Genomic DNA, 18,423 nt, shown 5'->3' with positions numbered 1-18,423 from the left:
TTTACCTTGGAACAATGCATTCTGTATCAGTTTTAAGTGAAGTCGAACCAAGCAAGATGAGTGCTCATTATCTGAAGGTACAGCAATATTTGAGATTTGCTTGATTTCACATGGACTGATTGGCGGGATGTCTGCCAAATGGACGGATCATCTCTAGTGTAGATATAATACAGGGCCGGAACAGCGGCTACAAAACCTGAAGTTAAACTTGCCGGCCTGATATCACTGCTACGAATTTGTCTTGTTGAGCCTGAAGCAGATGCTGGTATGTTACCGTCTGCAAAGGGACGGATTTTTATTTATGTTTATTTCACAAGGGAAGGGATGTAGTGTCCCGCAGTATCACCGATATCTGTCGTCTCCTTAAATGGAAAGGGAAATGAAATGGAAACGGAACAAAGTAAATCAGTTTGATGGCAGTGTGATCGGTGGACTGATCTGATAGCGTGGTTTTGTTGTGCTGCAGGTGTTTGATAGATCTTTAAGAAATTACCAAAATATTTATGAGTTTGATTGTTGAACTTTTTGAAACAAGGTTAAAATCAAAACAACAAGGGAGAGATGTAGTGTATGCAGGTACATGTGCATCATTGTATAGGTTATGTCATTATTATGACGCCTCGTGCGCATACGTCACTCGGTTATAAATACCGGATCGAGCGGTGGGGAGTCAGTCGTTGTCAGACTGTCGACCTGTGTGGTGGTGCGTTGGCGAGTCGATTAACATAATAAAATGAGCGTACAATACAGGTATCTCATTCATCATATTGTAAACGTACATAATTATAACAATTTCATTGTGTTCATTATCGCACTTACCAACTGCCTACCAGATAACAACGTGCTTTTTTACGCGTATATTACGGACCTAAAACCTACTTACATTAACAAGTGGAAATTCCCTATGGCCAAACGCGGCATTCTCAGAAACTTTGGGGCCAAATTGAACAGTAATTTTTGTTAGAAAGCTCTTTTATTGACGAACCCCCTTTCCCAATTTTTATATGTAATTTGTGATTTCTTCTTGTACGGGGCTAATGTCAAAAAGCTATCTCTGGTAACCAAAATAACAGATGGATAGATTTTAGGGAAAGGCCTATAACGGGTGAAATAATTCTCACGGGACCCTCGCAAAACCACGAATGGAAGTAGGCCAGGAGATAAGAATATGAACTAGGGTGTTAGTTAAAGAATACATTTCGCCAGTGAAATTGAACATTGGCAGCCAAACAGTATATTTTAAGCGATCAGGAATTCAGGAAGTGCATAGCAGTTTATGATAGCTACGACATCAGGTCATTGTAATCCGGTGATCTACTGATTGGTACAGACGTTTTAGTAAGAGATTTATTTTTGTAAATGAAGTATAGCGACGGATCTCTTTAGAATAAAGCTTTCAAATAAATTGCGGATAAAATGAGAAATGCTTGAGAATTCATTACCAAGCTATTTTCTCTGTCCCAATAATAAATCTGTAATAGAAGGACTCCGAGGTCTTTGACTGTCAGTCGGATTTGAGAACCTCTGTCGTCTTGTTCGGTGATTAAACCTGCAGCTAACTGGATAAGAAGAAAACTTAATGCAGATTTTCTAAATCTGTGGGCAAACCTTTTGTATCATCGGTCGAAATTATTATGCACGGTAATGAAAAAACATTTTGTTCCTCCACGCACATTTTCTTTCTCAACGATAATCGTGTGTGGTTGCATGAATGTACTGTACAACTGAAACGAGTTAGCAATTTGAAAGGTCGACTTATTGTCGGCCCACGCACTTTCCCGTCAGCGGTGGCAAAGCGTGGGATGTGTACAAGATAATTTAGCGTGAATAGTATTATTACTGCCATTTCTAGCTTGTACTTTATCTGTTAATTTAAGAAATAAAGGTTTAAATGCCTTTTGGATTTCGTTGATTTTCTTCTTTGCGAGTCTTTGGCTATTGAGCACAGACGCAAACGTAACGGAGTTTTGCTGATGACTCAATGTCATAATGTGGTTATTATATAATAAATAAATAAGAAAATCGTTTATTACTTCACTGTGTACATAATTTTACAATATTTTGCTTAATTCTAAATAGTAGCTGATGTAAGTATCAAGAGATTCCTCCTTTTTTTTCTTTCTGCCTTTATTCCTATTCAATTTGTAAAGTTCTTCTCTGCATAACGTCGTCTCTATTTTCTGTCGGTCGCTCAATCCGTCCATCGTATCTTTGTCGTTCCTTTAACGATCGAAATATGTGCATATAAATAAGTATTTTTTCTATTCCGATCCGTCCCCCGTTCATTTCATATTTATGTATGCTCATAGGAATTACAAACACGTACCGAGGCGGTTTCAATGCCCACCCATTTATTATTTGTTCCTTTGACCTTCGACCTTCATGTAACAGGGCTATTCAAGGATTATGCGTCTTTAACCAATAGTTATATATATATATGTATTAAGTTTTAGTGTTTTTACTAATGTCTGTGTTAATGGTAATAAAATTGATATTTACTGCTACAAATAGGCCAGTCTTTCTGATAGAACTACTACTCCTCTAGCACCCCATTCTAGCTGTCCAACTTTTTTGCTTTTCTTTGAAATTAATGCAAGCACATTAGCGCATCTTCTTACCTTATTGGTCTGTTATTTAGTTTAAGGGCATTTAGGATTCTCCCAAATGAGAGAATTAACAGGGGCAAGTAGGTCCATACAGTATGATGAATGCTACGACTAGCTTGATACCTATGCTTCAAAAGGCATACCTCTATATTTTTTCCACAGCAACATTTAGGTACTGTTTATTAGTTCGACAGCATACAAAGTGTTGGGCCAATTCCACGCACTTTTCATCTCAGTAAGGCCGCGGGTAATTTTAGAGGCGCACCGGTGCATCGACCCCGTGAGCACGTGGGCGTTGCGTAAGCGCAGATGTTACGTCATCATCTTGAGTCGTAACGTGAGCGTTGCATTTCTGTGTTTACTGAGGACTTAGGATTTGTACAGGTGTGGTGGAGATCAAATGCTCGTGTGTTTTTGTTAGGGAACTGAATCATGGGATATGTTAAAAATAATTTTCATATGATATGGAGACAAATTAAAGTAGAGCTAAAACATAGGCGTTTTAGCGGTATTTTAAATTATTTTTTCTTTTAGAAGTCTATAAGATCGTAGGTTGCATATAATCAAAGAAGAGAACACATGAAATTAAGTCGTCTATATAAAAACCAACAATAAAAATAAACTGCTAAATTCAGACGAAAATGGTGGAAATGTGACTAAGGCACATTCTCTATAGGTTTGGAACTCTCAACCGCAGATTACTACATAGTTACTACGACGTAACCAACAAATTATACAGCATCATAACATAACGTCCACGATTTAACCGATTGTGAATAACACGGAACTGATAGTGATGCTTGCCAAGAGGAAGTAGCGAAAACAAGTAATCGATAAATTCACGGTCACACACTTTGGGAGCCCCTCTCGTGTTTACTATCTATACTATGATATTAGTGTTCCCCGGGACAATCACCCTTTATTCTGTTCGGCTACCTTGCGGGATAGACTTCTATTTTGTTTGCCCATTTTTTCTGCATCACCAGTTTGAGTGAACGTTGGCGTAGTGATGGCTTGTGTCATGGTTGCAATTTTTGTTAGGACAGGATTTAGAAGATATGGGTATGCGGGGTAATATGTTTATTGAATTCACATGCATAGAAAAAATGGGAAAAATATTGCTATCGTCCCGGCTCTCTACGATAGCCTCCCCGTGTAAACAATAACTTCGTAACCGTGAAACAGGAACCTCAACATGTTGACCCATTGTACCGCGTTGAGTGCACAGTACAATAGCTTACACCTCAAATGTCTATATTTTCAATAAACTAACATATCGTTTTTTCTTTAATTCCAGTACACATAAGCGACGGTGACCGTCGCTCACCGTAAAATGCGTTCGCTGCTCGCGTACTACGCTGACGCAGTGATGTCGGCAGCGGTCCGCGGCGCCGGCTGCGCGCTCGACTGCAGCGGCCGCGGCGACTGCATGAACGGCACGTGTCTGTGCGAGATCCGGTACTCGGGGGACGAGTGTGCCGGCCCTAACATGCCTTACCACGCGTGTAAGTATTGCATCAACAGCTTCGAAGATTCCTCTGTATCCTGAGGACACAACTCCATGTTGCTCGAATAAAACACTTTCCTTCAGTTCAGCGGTTTCCTTGCGAAACTGTTGTGGAGGCAGGGAAATGAGTTTTTTTTTCATAAGCATGTGGTAGTAGACTACGAGACTGCGGATAGATCGAAGACATGACTATTTTCGTGAACAAAAATTTTCTTATCTATAATCATTTATATTGAGGTTCTATGTACCTCTTTATCAATTCAGGAGTTTATTAACTTACCAGATGACCGTATCCATCCATGTATAACATTTCCTTCTCATTTAGCGGAAACAATGGATTTCAATGGAACGTAAAACTGATAAATCGATTCGTTATCAGCTGATGTACAAAACAAACAACCACATATATTTCGATGCAAAATATTAAAATTATTTGACAAACAACATGTTTAGTGTATATTTATTTAGCAAAAATGCATACCATTAAGTATTTTACGAGACTTGTAAAAAGATTTGACAAGCAGGTATCTAAATAAGGAAAATTTTGTCAAAACTCGAGGTTTACTTCTTTTTATTACAAAGACTTTAAACTACGTTGTTCGTTAAGCGGGAATGAAGCTTGATTGCTTTAAACGCTTTTTTAGAATTTTAGAAGTAAGTAAAATAATGTATTAATATCAACTTTGGTGTTGCTCAAACATATGGGTGTGTTGGAAGAGATTTTTGAAAACCAATACTTTTAAAACTAGCACATTTCTTTTTTTATGTGAAATCGTCAAATGACCCCTCCCGCTGTGGGGTTAGCAGCGTGTTAGATTCTTATTGACTGAAACCCATCATGTTCCTTCTTAAGCCAACCCGTTATGTACCACATCCGCGGTAACTCTTTCGATCAATCCCGCAGCCCCGGAAATTAGGACATCAACTTAAAATAATCCTAACTAAAACCCCCTTTTTTCTCTAATTCCAGGCATAGGCGGCGTGTTCCTCCTAGTAGCGTTTGTCTGCGCAGTCCAGCTGACCATATGCGTGGTGACGGAGTACAGGAGACTGAAGGCACCCACCTTCCTCCGAGCATGCAAGGTTACTACGCAGAAGATGTTGTACCTCGTCGCGTTCTTGGCGTCCCTGATTAGGGGAGCTTATTTTGTTTCACCGGTAAGTTTTCATCTAAACTATTATAATAAATAAGATATTATTTTTTTGGTTGCCTGCTTGTACAGTGAAGGCTCCGAAAGTACCAAACCGATTTATTAAGTTCTTCCACTGTTGGAAACTAAACTGCCCCTGAATAACATACTATATAGTTTCTGTGGAAAGATAATCCTCCAGATGGGTCGTGGGCGCTGGCGAAACTGCAAGGAAACAGCTTGTACAAAAATTTATTCACTCTTCACATCGTTCTTATAAATATTATTTATAAACCCTCTTCATGTAACTCTCTTTTAATTGCTGAAAACTGCATCAAAATTCGTTCAGTAAGTTGTTTGCAAACATGATGGAGAGAATCGGGCTCAAAATAAGCACTTGTGATCCCATTTTTTTTACACCATTTCAAAAGAAATTCTGAAGCACCTTCCCTTCACCTGAGACGTAATTGCTTAACAAAGCCCTAAAACAAAGACTCTAACATCAAAACAACCAGATTAACAAAGGGAAATTTCGCACTCGATAAGAACAAAAAACATCAAATTCACTCACCGAATCATGTTATCAACCTCTATTGTTATCGATAAATTCTATAATGCGCGTATCACTTTTGTTTTTAATTATTTTTGTTATTGTTTTTCTAGTCGGCGTTCCAAGAGGGCTGGGCCACGAGTCTTCTGTCTGCCTACTATCCACTGCTTATGTCTGGATCGTCCCTTATCGTCTGCTTCTGGGCTGAGGTAAGTTTTTATTCGATTTTTTAGCTTTAAAGCTCGTTTGGAAAGGTTTACAAACAGCTGACAGCTTTATAAATAGGGGCCCCATTTCCTCATAGGGGAAAAGTTTAAGATCAAGCAAGTGCTTTACATGCAATGATGGGACAGCCTCATAGGTTCTGATTAGTATGATTTAATGTTTTTTTTTATAAACGCCCTTTATTATTATTAACAGTTTTACGTAAAATAATGCCGAACTCAATATTAGCATAGTAGATGTTAAGATCAACTTTAAAAACGTGTTTAAAAACAACGCCATCTGTTGGTGACGGTGAGAAGTAGAACCTATACCGTGTAGCGACATCTGTGACCTTTATGTTAAAACGTTCGTATAGATCATGATAAATTTCTGACGTGTGACGCCAGAGGGGCTGATAAAGATTGCACACACATAAAGACGCACCGTAAAGATTGGTGTTAGTGCTTCTCAACAGAGGGCGCCCGAGTTGCTAAAGAAAATTATTGTACTGTATTATGGTCTGTTACCATTTCTACAATAATGTACCTAATGTAATGGAATGGAATTGGTATTAAATTGATAATACAGACGCTACAGAGTAATACGCCGCAAAGTATGCAAGCTTGGTTAATTTTCATAATAACTTTTAGTGACTTCTTCTCACGTGTTTTGTTGTAATTGATAATGTCGGAAGAATGATACGCAATACAGGTGTGTGTTTTTTGAGGTCCTGTGTTTTCTGCCTTTGGGGATATATTTGATAGCTATCTTACTTGTTGTTAGCTAACTAGACAAAGATAATACCTAAATAAAATCGATATGAACAAAATTCTTCCCATACCTCGATTAAATAGGTATGTATGGCATAATATATGTTAATGAGAGATAATATAGCATTCTAATGGAGAAATGTCCAGTAATTTTTAAGTATATTCTTTATAATGTATATTTATACGTACTTACATAAAAACAACTTTCCTTACAACAATATCGTATCTTGTGTCTTTTTCTAAACATTGTGAGCACAAACAATACACACCTTATATCATAATTTCCTCAAACTCACATGTCTTACACACGTTATAAAACAATTAAAAATTCACCATAACACCTAGTCGCGTGTTCTCAAAGAAAATCGTTCCTTCAGCGATTACATACATATCTTACCATCTCAGATTCTTATCCAGATTGTCACTGCTCTTAGTAATTACTGCTGGCGATGCTGTGAACAATATAGTTGTTAACTCATGTAGTTTGTAATTTAGAGGTTTAAGTATGGCTATTTTTAATGGAGGTAGGTGCTAGTTAACATTGTCACCCAGTGGATACCACAAGACGGCCACCGCAGACGGGGTAGGTTCCGGAAAAGGTGGCGCGACGACCGGGACGAGACCGGGACCGAAACGTCATCATCATCTCCCGAGCCTTTTCCCAACTATATTGGGGTCGGCTCCAGTCTAACCAGATGCAGCTGTGTACCAGTGCTTTACAAGGAGCGACCGCCTATCTGACCTCCTCAACCCAGTTGCTCGGGCAACCCAATACCCCTAGGTCTGTAAGACTGGTTGTAAGTCTTAAGGTGTATCCTGTCTCAATATTGTATTAACAATTGAATCACCAGCTATACTAATGTATGTGGGGTCATCAGTTCTGCGAATAATTCCATGTTTGTTTTTTAACCCACGTCTTTTGACCGACACTGGTTTGGCTTTTTAAACTTATTTCATTCATAGAACTGACTCAAGTTTGCTTTTTTGCATGCACAGCAAGAATATGTATTATTTTTTTCTATCTAAACTGTTATTTTACCGATTCGAAGTATTGTCTAGGTAAAATCATCTTTAAAATTAATTATCTGAGTCATTTGTAGAGCTCAACATAGTCAATTGGACACTAAAGATGTCTGACAAAATCACCCGAGAATGAATTGGTATCTAAAAAACTACTCATTTCCTTAAAGTGCTTTGTCCACGGAGAAACTTCAATTGAGACAACTATAAAAAATAAACATTTTGAAATGTTTCCCCATGGTAAAGTTGCTATAAATACGAAATCACGTCTTAGCTCCATGTATTGTACATGGTGCCTTATTAGAAATACGTAGCAAGCAGGGGAGGTCCCTTTCGGACTAACACAAATAACTCACAAAGACAAAGGTCATTGGACTAATAATATATATACCAAATATTGGATCAAGTAATGAGCCAGAGCTATTTTAAATAAACAGTAGTGCGTTTAGTGCCAATGCGAAAACAGAAATTATTAATGACCACTAAATTAATGGAAATGTTGTCGAAACTAGAGCTTATTATGTCGAAGGTTCTAAATTTGGTCAATTGCTAGGGTTTTACATTTGTGATTATTTGTTGCAAGATTTGAAAGGTTAACCCTCACCTTGGTTTCATCTGGAGCTCTCTGTGTACTAGGTTCGCTAGATCATAGCCATCCTACCAGATATGTGTATATGTGCCAGATGCATCCCCAAAAACGAAGAAAAGGGCCCTAATTATACATATGTATTGTTACTATCACTACGTATTTAAACAAAGCCCTTTGCAGTATCTGTCTGTTTGCAATAAACTCAAACATAACCCTTCTCTGGTAAAATAGTGAGCGGATTTTGATGCGTTGTTCACATAAGTATGACAGATTTATGAGGAACCTTCAGACATACAAACATACCACAGGCACCCCTATATTTGTATCGGTATAATATAAATTTGCAATAATGAGATCGATATGAACACATTTTGAGATTCCCTCATTAACTATCTAATTAACAGAGATGAGATGGTAATTCATGGAAATAATATAATAAATAAGGAAATATATGCACTGCATTAGATAGGGAAAACTACTTATCTCATCGCAAGAAAATCCCAGACAATAGAACAGTAACAAAATATTTCTTTTTGCCGATAGTTTGTTTAGCACAGTCACGTTTATTTGTTTTAAAATTTTCTAAGAAAAATATGACTAAGTAGGTACCTACATATACTTTAAGCAGGAACTCTTTCTTCCTTTGTAAAGCGATTGAAACTAGTAACTCAGTTTCGAGTATAAAATTCCTTGAAATATGGGAAAGAAATTAAGATAGAAATAGGAAGCATGACATTTAAAAGACTGTCTCGTTGAGAACATTCGTCGTTTTTGGAAGTCGGTTGAGAAGACGCAATTCATCATCATCTGCCGAGCCTTTTTCCAACTATGTTGGGGTCGGCTTCCAGTCTAATCGGATGGAGCTGTGCACCAGTGTTTTACAAGGAGCGACTGCCTATCTTACCTCCTCAACTCAGTCAGTTATCAATACCCCTAAAGACAGAAGACGCATTTCTTGAAAGAAAAAACTATCGCTATTATGTCCACAAGTATAATTGGTATTATACTCATTCAACATCTACAAACAAACGTGATTTGTTTATAATAACCAATTTATTTACATAATTAGCTTTGATGAAGACTTATTATTTATTTGTTATTAATGGCTATAAATAAATACCTCGTCATTCTGTTATCTGTTAAGTAGGGGTGAATAGGGTGTAAAGGTTAGTATAAGTACGAATGTGAGGGTTCAAAACATGGCTAGTATTAATATACCTATTTATGTTCAAACCATAACATCATCATCAGCCATTTTATCATCTCACGGAGAAGGAATGAGGGCGATTTCAGCCTTTTGGGTCCAGGTTTTCTAAATGATGTTTTCCTTCACTGTCAGGGTCCGTTCACACGGTCTGTATGAACGGACCCTTAGTTGATACCCAAGATATACTTAGAAAGTATGCATATCTAACCTAGAAAAGTTACATTGCTACTCGTCTGACCTGAAGAAAAACTATAGGCTGGTGCTGAATGCCGGATTTTAATAACCTATGTATTTGTTGATTTGCTTAAGTACCTCATTTCACGTGAGTTGCGTACACCTACGTACGAGAAGATTCCGTGCCTACATCCTATCTCTAGTAAGCACACGACAGATCGGCAGCTTATTGAAATAAACCGTACACCACTACTGTTTTCCTTCGTACAAAAATCGACTGTGATTATCGAGTCACGTGCCCCTTAATGATCACGAATTCACGATCAACATAATCATTGGCAGGATGTGAGCATCGCCCTCGTATGTTTTAATAAATCATTTCCCTTCATTTACTTTAAGTAGCAAGTTCGCACGCAATGCTGTTCAATGAAAATTAGTGTGACTATGTGTTCGTTTCTCTCGCCTGAACTGTTTCTTCTACATTCCTTTTTTTTCTTTTTCGCTGGGCTAAAAATGCTATTACGCATCCCCATCTCGTTGGGGGACGGGAGAGGGGAGTATGTGGGACTCCCCGGTAAAGACGTTCCCGGTATACCCACTAAAAAGGCCCAGCGGCACTCCGACCTTGCCTGAGTGGAGGGGGTCTGGGAATCTATGGCATCCAGTCCCCCACCGGCGATTGCACGCCTTACGGCAGGCCCTTTATCCCTCCCCCTAGTGGGGAAGGGTCCTTATTCGTCTCCATACCTTTATCAGGTTGTCGCTAATCATGTCACCATCTGGTCACCAGTCTTCGACAAAATCTGCTAGACGATTAATCGTAAAATCATTTGCATCGATTCAAAACTTTCTTTCTTTTGATTTTTTCCGTGTCTAGTTGGTTTGCAAAAAAGGGCCGTTGTCAGAGTGAATACGATAAAGTTAAGTGAGATACGGAGTTATTCCCTCTGTAAAAAAAATTGCACTAAAATGTATGTGGTTAGACCCAGTACGGCACGGGTATAAATTATATGTATACTTGTGGAGGTATCCTTATGAGGCATTATGTCCACCTATTGATATCTTATGAAAACCCGTTCACTACAAATGAAATGAAAAAATAAATGAAAATAAAATGTACAAAAAGTTAGAAAAAAAAGACGAATTACAATTAGAAATACAGTAACGGGAAATATGTATCACACCCCACGTGAAACGGCCCTCGCTCAGCATAATGCTGAGACCCTATACGGGACAAAAGCCTCAGCACTGATTTTCAGCGAGAGCCAATTTTGAATTCATAAAGAACAAACTGACAGACAGTACAGAGGTAGTAAGTACTAATACAGACACTAAGCTTAGGATTACAAGCTGCTAATTTCTTAAACAAATATAACCTTGTACTGAGGTTACAAATGTTGACAGTTAATACCGTTATTCGTCTTAACCTTGGAATATTCTCGTCTATATGGTTCAAGGTCAGAAGGAAGCTGGTGTTTTTTTAAAAAATCATCAAATGACGGCTATGGGTGCAGCGTGACGGAGTGTCAGACTCTTGAAGACTAAAACCCATCATGTTCCTTCTTAAGGCCTTTATGTACCAGGGCCGCGGTAACTTTTTCGAACAATCCCGCAGCCCCGGCAGGAGCTGGTGGAAACCTGTATTGGTTTACCGTTAGACTTAATGGCTACTGCAGTTTAAAGTTTACAGTTAGTTGCACTGAAGAGGTTGTCTATACTATATTTATAAAGCTGAAGAGTTTTTGAGAACTCACGAATCTCAAGAACGAATGTAGGCCATTTATTGAGGAAGGCTTTAGGCTACTTATTAACCGGGGGTGAGCCAATTTATTTCTACGGGACTCGTGCAAATGGGGCGTAGGACTGAATTTAAGTTAAATGAAAATAAAAAACTTATTTGGCTATTAAATTCTCTTTTCTATAATAATATAATAAAGGCTTTGCGGCTACTGAACCGATCTAAAACGTTTTTTCACTGTTGGAACATAGGCTACATTTTATCGTAGTAGCGGGTGATCGACTCGTTTTATATCTATAAATTCTTCTAATCTTAAACAAATAACCCACCACCAATTCATTTAAATCTGTTCAGTAGTTTTAACGTGAAAGCGCGACAGACAGACTCTCGTATTGATAATGTTCGTAACAATTAACAGTGCAGTATGTCGATAATTTCCTTTTGTATCATATTATTCAAACAATTCAAGCACAGCCTGCATTGTGATTCCGTAACTATAGTGCTTACAGGCTAACTTACAATAATAGGATTAATTCTTTGGTTTACATAACACCATTTAATCTCCTATATATTCAATCGAAGCATCAACACGACTTTGCTTGACCATATCGGTTCAGCTTTTTTAATCGCACGCGTTCTAATCGCGACTTCGCCGTCCATTCAGCCAGTGTTGCAATACACCCTACACGGAATACGCGCGCGCGCGAATTTAACGCGTTCTTTTTTCGAACTCCGACCTCATTTTTTTTATTCGAAATTTCAATTTTGACAGTTGATTTCTTGTGATTTATTTGTGAGAGTTTTTTTTAATAGTGTTGTGATAACCGGTGTTTTCGGATATACTGCAAGGTGAGTGCGATGAACTCGAATGCACTTCCTTGTTCGAGGTGCGAAAGACAATATAATTTTCTTTTTTGAGTTTTGAATTTCGCCGTGAACTGGCCCTTTTGTAAAGTTTAAGGATAGATTGTTCCGAAAATGGATTTTTGACTTTATTTATCAGTGCCCTTTGTAATTTTTGATTTCACTTATCTTGTAATTTTATTTATGGTTTTAAATTTTGAAGTTTAACTTAAAAAGCTTAAGTAAGCTTAATTTGGTCCAAATAATTAAGTAATTATTTGAATTAAGATGTTTAATTTTGAGTCTGACCTTTTCTGCATTTTTATTTTACGTAGCAATTTTGTATTTTAGTTATTTTTTATTAAGCTTACAATTTCAATTATTTTCATAATTCCTAATGTGTCTAAAAATAATACTTGTATCCTCCTTACTTACCTATATGGCAAACATTTTCAATAACGCCATTTCATTACATGCGTAACTAATGTTTTTGTAATGAGTGACAAAAAACTAGGTTTTTACATTATGTCGCTCATTCTAATAAACGATTTCCATTGTTCAAAAAGTTTTCGCCAAGAAATTGTTTGGTCATTATTTTTATTACTAAACGAGTAGTAGATGGCATTTCTATAACCTATCTATCTTTTGATTCGAGATTGGAGATTTAATTTTGATATTAGCTCTACATTAATCCATCCTCCGAGCCTTTTTCCCAACTATGTTGGGGTCGGCTTCCAGGCTAACCGGATTTAGCTGAGTACCAGTGCTTTACAAGGAGCGAATGCTCTATCTGACCTCCTCACCCCAGTTACCCGGGCACAACCCAATACCTCTTGGTTAGACTAGTGTCAGACTAACTGACTTCTGACTACCCGCAACGACTGCCAACGATGTTCAATGACAGCCCGCTAGCTAGCTCTACATAAATCATTATCACAATCTGTTTTCGCAAAACAACGGATAGGTTAAAGAAATTCGCGGTAAACCAGTGATATTTACCAGACCATACTATGAAAAAGATTAAGTTTTTCATAGGCATCTTATTTTACGCCCAATTTCAATTCAAATGGATTTTGAAAATTCCGGCTTGTTTGTGTAAAGAGTTTTAAGTTTTTATTACAACGAACCTCTTTGCAATGTAATATGGAATTTTATGAATGAGTCACTGTTTCATGATTCTTATTTCTAACAATAATGTCGATCTTTACATTTTTTTACTAAGGTTACTTACGTAAAATACACTGGACAGCAAATAAACCGAGCCACCCGCTACTTTGGAATTCTAATCCGATTTTCTCAAAAACTATAATACATACAAATATCAAAATTATACCTACAGAAAGTACGTTTTATGAGGATTAAAACAAATGGAAACACATTGGAATTGATCAATTCATTAAGCGTATATTAATCAATTTATCAAGCAAAGTCATTTTACAGCCGCGAAAACCATTGGCAATCACCCAGTGAAAACAAAAATTTTAACCGAAAACAAAGGAAAAAATGAAAAATTGTTTTGGTTCAGTATTGAGTGTTTCCTCCCCTTGCTCGAATAGCTGCTAGCATCCTCGTATTGATAGACCTAACAAGTCTGACGATGAAATCTTGTGGGATTGCGTCCTACTCCTCTTCGATAGCGATTTTCAGCTCTGGAAGCCCTATTGGAGCAGGTACTCTGGCACGAACCCGACGTTTCAGTTCATCCCATAAGTGCTCTATCGGATTCAAGTCCGTGCTACAAGCTGGCCACACTATTGTACGAATGCCGACGTCGTGTAGATACTGGGTTACCACATGAGCAACATGAGACCGTGCATTATCACGCATTAATTCATATCCAGACCGATACAACCTGAGTAAGGTACCAAATGGTCTGCGAGGACTTCAGGGATGTAGCGATGAGAAGTCAATCCACGTGTGGGGCCCGTCGGTTCGCTGAAAACTAACGCTGTATGTGTCGGTAATGATATGCCGCTCGAGACCATTACAAATCCCCCTCCGTAAGCAAGTTTCCTCGATGCAACACTGGGAGTAACGTTCTGCAGGGCAACGATATACTCTCTGACGTCGATCACTTCCATGTAGACTCACACTGGTCCCATCAGTGAAGAGTAAGTCAGCCTACTGCTCTAATGTCCAATCTCTATGTTCTCGAGCATATTCAAGTCGTGCTCTACGGCGAGCTACTGTTAATACGGGGCCTGTTGCAGCTCTTCTTGGAATCAGGTTCTGTTCAGCAAGTCTTCTTTTGATGGTATCTGAACTTATGATAACTTTCTTATGATAGCGTTCATCACGCAGACTTTGTTGGACTTAAACGGCGTTGAGGCGACGATTTCATACAACACAAAGTTGGATATAACGATCATCTGCTGCTAATGTAGCCCTAGGTCTGCCCATACCTGGGCTGCAATCGAATGCTCCAGTCTCCAAGTATCGTCTGTAAACTCTTTACACCGAAAATTTGCTGATTGGAAGTCGTTAAGTGACTTCACGTTGCCCAAGGTCTGCTCGAAGTAGTGTTACAGCTTGAGCTGCTTCCTGAGTGGTCGTATCCATTATTTACCAATAAACGAGCACAAAAATACACGCGTCTAAGCAAATGATGGATAAAAACTAAAGAAATATGGAATTTCCCTCACTATAGAATAAAATAACGCTAAACGCAAACCCTAATCAAAACAGAGAAAATTGATAGCATTGTGTTTGCTGCTTGATAACATTGTGAATTGATGGTCCTTTTAATTAAATTTACAGTCATTTTAATCCTTAAAAAATGCTCTTTCTATAGGTATATTTTTTATATTTGTAAGTTTTATACTTTTTGAGAAAATCGGATTAGAGTGCCATAGTAGCGGGTGGCTCGGTTTATTTGCTGTCCAGTGTATGTATTATCTCACTGGTCCTAACTAATGAGAGTTTGGTCGTATGACTAATTTATGCACAAAAGAATATAAGTGTTGTACCTATAAGAAGTTCGTCTACTGAAGCAGGAAATATGTCCCAAGACTTTTCTTTTTTTTATCATCCGTAACTTCAATCTTATACTTAACCAAGACATACCGATAGAAATGTAACCGTTTACTATGCTAAGTAGATTGATTGGTCCCAACAAAATACATAAATGTCAATAAAAATTTAAAAAAAAAATCGAATTACTGTTGAAATTACTCGTTAAAAAAGTCAACAACGGACACAATGAATTCCTAGTTGTACCCGAAACTCATTCGTCGCGTACAAGCATGTATCTGAGCAAAAAACAAAAACATACAAACAAACATTGAGCAACAAAACCTTCAACTTCGCGGTAACGTGAACTTGATATCGCGGTGTCTGCGTTCCAGTAACAGCTTAGAGCGTTTAATTAACTGGATCTGCCACGAACACAAATCTCTAAGAGAAAAGGTAGCGAGGCGAGGCTACGCAACAGTGCTAATTCCGAATTGTGTAAGTAAACACTCTCGCTACGTACCTAATTATTATTATTCGGATGAAATAAAGAGTCGTATGTTGACATGTTTGAAAATATTTAACATTCATTCATTTTGCCGGATGATATAATTTTGATTACTAAGAGTATTCTAGTGAGAGCTTTTATTATTTCGTGACCAAAAGCCGATGGCAGCTTTATTAACTAAACAGTTTACAAAAGTAAATGCTTAGTGATTAAAATTGTATGATAAATTTATGTATCGAGAATGTTTTCTTTGCAAAACTCAGAATAGGCAATCTGATATTGCTCACTCCTGCATTTCCGATTAAAATTAAATATGAACTTAACGCACACACGTACATTTACTGACGAAATTACGAATATTTATGGGGCGGTCTCGTAACTTTGACAGAAAGAAAGGCATGTCGTGTCCAGTAGATAGACTGCTCAAACAGTAACAGCGTAAACACGGAGTTATCATAACATTATACATAATTATATAACGATACTATGTCAGAATGTTTATAACTGAATTCAATAAACAGATCGTTTGCCTCGTGCTCGATTTGTTTTCAAACATAACTGTGTAATCCTTTGTAATGTAAGTTTGTAGATATTTTCTCTTGAACTATGCGAGTCGTACGACACTTTCTAAACATCATCCTACCATCCCTGATATAGGTATAATCATCGGCACGAATCTTGAGCGCTGACCTTAACCTGCGCAGAAGTAATTTATAGGGTCCCTTTTGTGGTATGAAGTGAGGCGCGGGGGCGGGCTATTGCGGTGATTGGCCCGCAGCGCATCGCGTCATAGCCGTCACTCGGGATTGGTTCTTTGCTAATAAATCACTTCTGCGCAGGTGAAGGTCAGCGCTCAAGATTCGTGCCGATGATTCTATGTATCAGTTAATACTCGCTGCTGCCATAATGTGCTATGGTCCGCGTCATTATCTTCCTAACCTTTTCCCAACTATGTTGGGGTCGGCTTCCAATCTAACCAGATGCAGCTGAGTGCCAGTGTTTTACAAGGAGCGAATGCCTATCTGACCTCCTCAACCCAGTTACCCGGGTAAACCAATACCTCTAGGTAAGACTGGTTGTCAGACTTTCTGGCTTCTGACTGACTACCCGTAACGACTGCCAAAGAAGTTCAAATGACAGCCGTGACCTACAGTTTAACGTGCTTTCCGAAACACGGAAGAACTCGTGTGTTGTCATAAAACAATTGCTTCCTTTGAAAATTCTTTGTAAGCAGTTGTTTTGAGAAAAATTGAGTAAAAATTGTGTTTATGTTTTCTGTAAACTAAGGTCTGACCAGTTTTCTTGAAGTATCTGACAATTTCAAGATAGAAGATAGTAAGTAACTAGTAGAATAGTAAGTTAATTTATACATATGAGTCTTGAAATAGTTAAACAAATACATTTAATATTAATTCGTATGATATTAATATTAATCGTACAAGATCAACTGCTTCATAAATCATTTCCTAACATAATCCTACGGAACTCAAAAGTAATTATTTGTTTAACAAATCATAATTTTGGCGGCAAAATTAATTCACGCGTACGTTTTATTATCACTTTATCCTTGACTCGCGTCACGGCTCGCACTTGACCGAATTCGACATAAGTAAATATTTTAATTTCTAATGTTAATACCATGTTTTATTAAGGTCATATCATTATCTCATGTTTATCAATAGATTTTTTTAATTATCTTGTCAATTTGTCATTTTCTTTCCTTGAACTTAGTATAAACTTAATTAAGAAATACGGAAGAGTGACACTTCGTTAAACGGGAGTAATTTATCACTACAAAAAAGATAAGAAAAATAATTTCATAAAAATATCAGAGAACAGTGAAGTTCTGATTGAAACTGCATGCTTTTATACGCCGATAAACAATTAACTGGGTACCATAGAAAAGTTATGCTATGCTCATTATTTGCGAACACAGATCGTTCATAATTGTATAGAAAAATTACAGGGTCAATTATATGTATAACAATAAGCAATACGCATGCAGTAGGTATGCCCTTTCTTGAGTAGTCTGAAATAAGCTGCTTTGTTTTCTGCGCAGCTATAAGGCAGCAGCCTACGGCTATCCGTCATATCCCGAGCCTTTTTCCCAACTATGTCGGGGTCGGTTTCCAGTTTAACCGGATGCAGCTGAGTACCAGTGCTTTACAAGGAGCGACTGCCTATCTGACCTCCTCAACCCAGTAACCCGGCCAACCCAATACCCCTCGGTTAGACTGGTGTCAGACTTACTGGCTTTTGAATACCCGTAACATCAGTCGTAAAATTGGAATGCGTTCGCAATGCACGTGTTTGCTATCTCAACTGTTCTTGAGCCTAATATTTGATGAGGTTTATTATATTAATTAATTAAAATGCAAATCTATTTTTAATGGCCAATGCAATATTACTCTACGCACACCGTGCGTATTTTATTGTAAACGTTTTTAGGGTTCCGTAGCCAAAATGGCAAAAACGGAACCCTTATAGTTTCGTCATGTCCGTCTGTCCGTCTGTCCGTCTGTCCGTCTGTCACAGCCGATTTACTCGGAAACTATAAGTACTACAGTGATGAAATTTGATGGGAATATGTGTTGTATGAACCGCTACAAAAATATGACACTAAATAGT

The 18,423-nt window shown here is 37.9% G+C and overlaps 1 protein-coding gene across 2 annotated transcripts in view; it reads left to right on the top strand.

The window, feature by feature from the left end:
* Positions 1-18,423, top strand: part of LOC124641189 — an 87,901-nt gene that overhangs the window by 44,829 nt on the left and 24,649 nt on the right. For both annotated transcript variants that reach the window (XM_047179194.1, XM_047179195.1), the window contains exons 2-4: positions 3,904-4,111; positions 5,084-5,271; positions 5,907-6,002. In XM_047179194.1, coding sequence (XP_047035150.1) covers positions 3,940-4,111; positions 5,084-5,271; positions 5,907-6,002 — 456 coding nt within the window. In that variant the 5' untranslated portion in view covers positions 3,904-3,939. The remainder of the gene's footprint in view (positions 1-3,903; positions 4,112-5,083; positions 5,272-5,906; positions 6,003-18,423) is intronic.

This window comes from Helicoverpa zea, chromosome 22 (assembly GCF_022581195.2).
Source record: "Helicoverpa zea isolate HzStark_Cry1AcR chromosome 22, ilHelZeax1.1, whole genome shotgun sequence".
In the NCBI taxonomy this organism is placed as follows: Eukaryota; Metazoa; Arthropoda; class Insecta; order Lepidoptera; family Noctuidae; genus Helicoverpa; species Helicoverpa zea.
The sequence above is the reverse complement of the archived record's forward strand: the minus strand, read 5'-3'. Positions and strand labels throughout refer to the sequence as shown.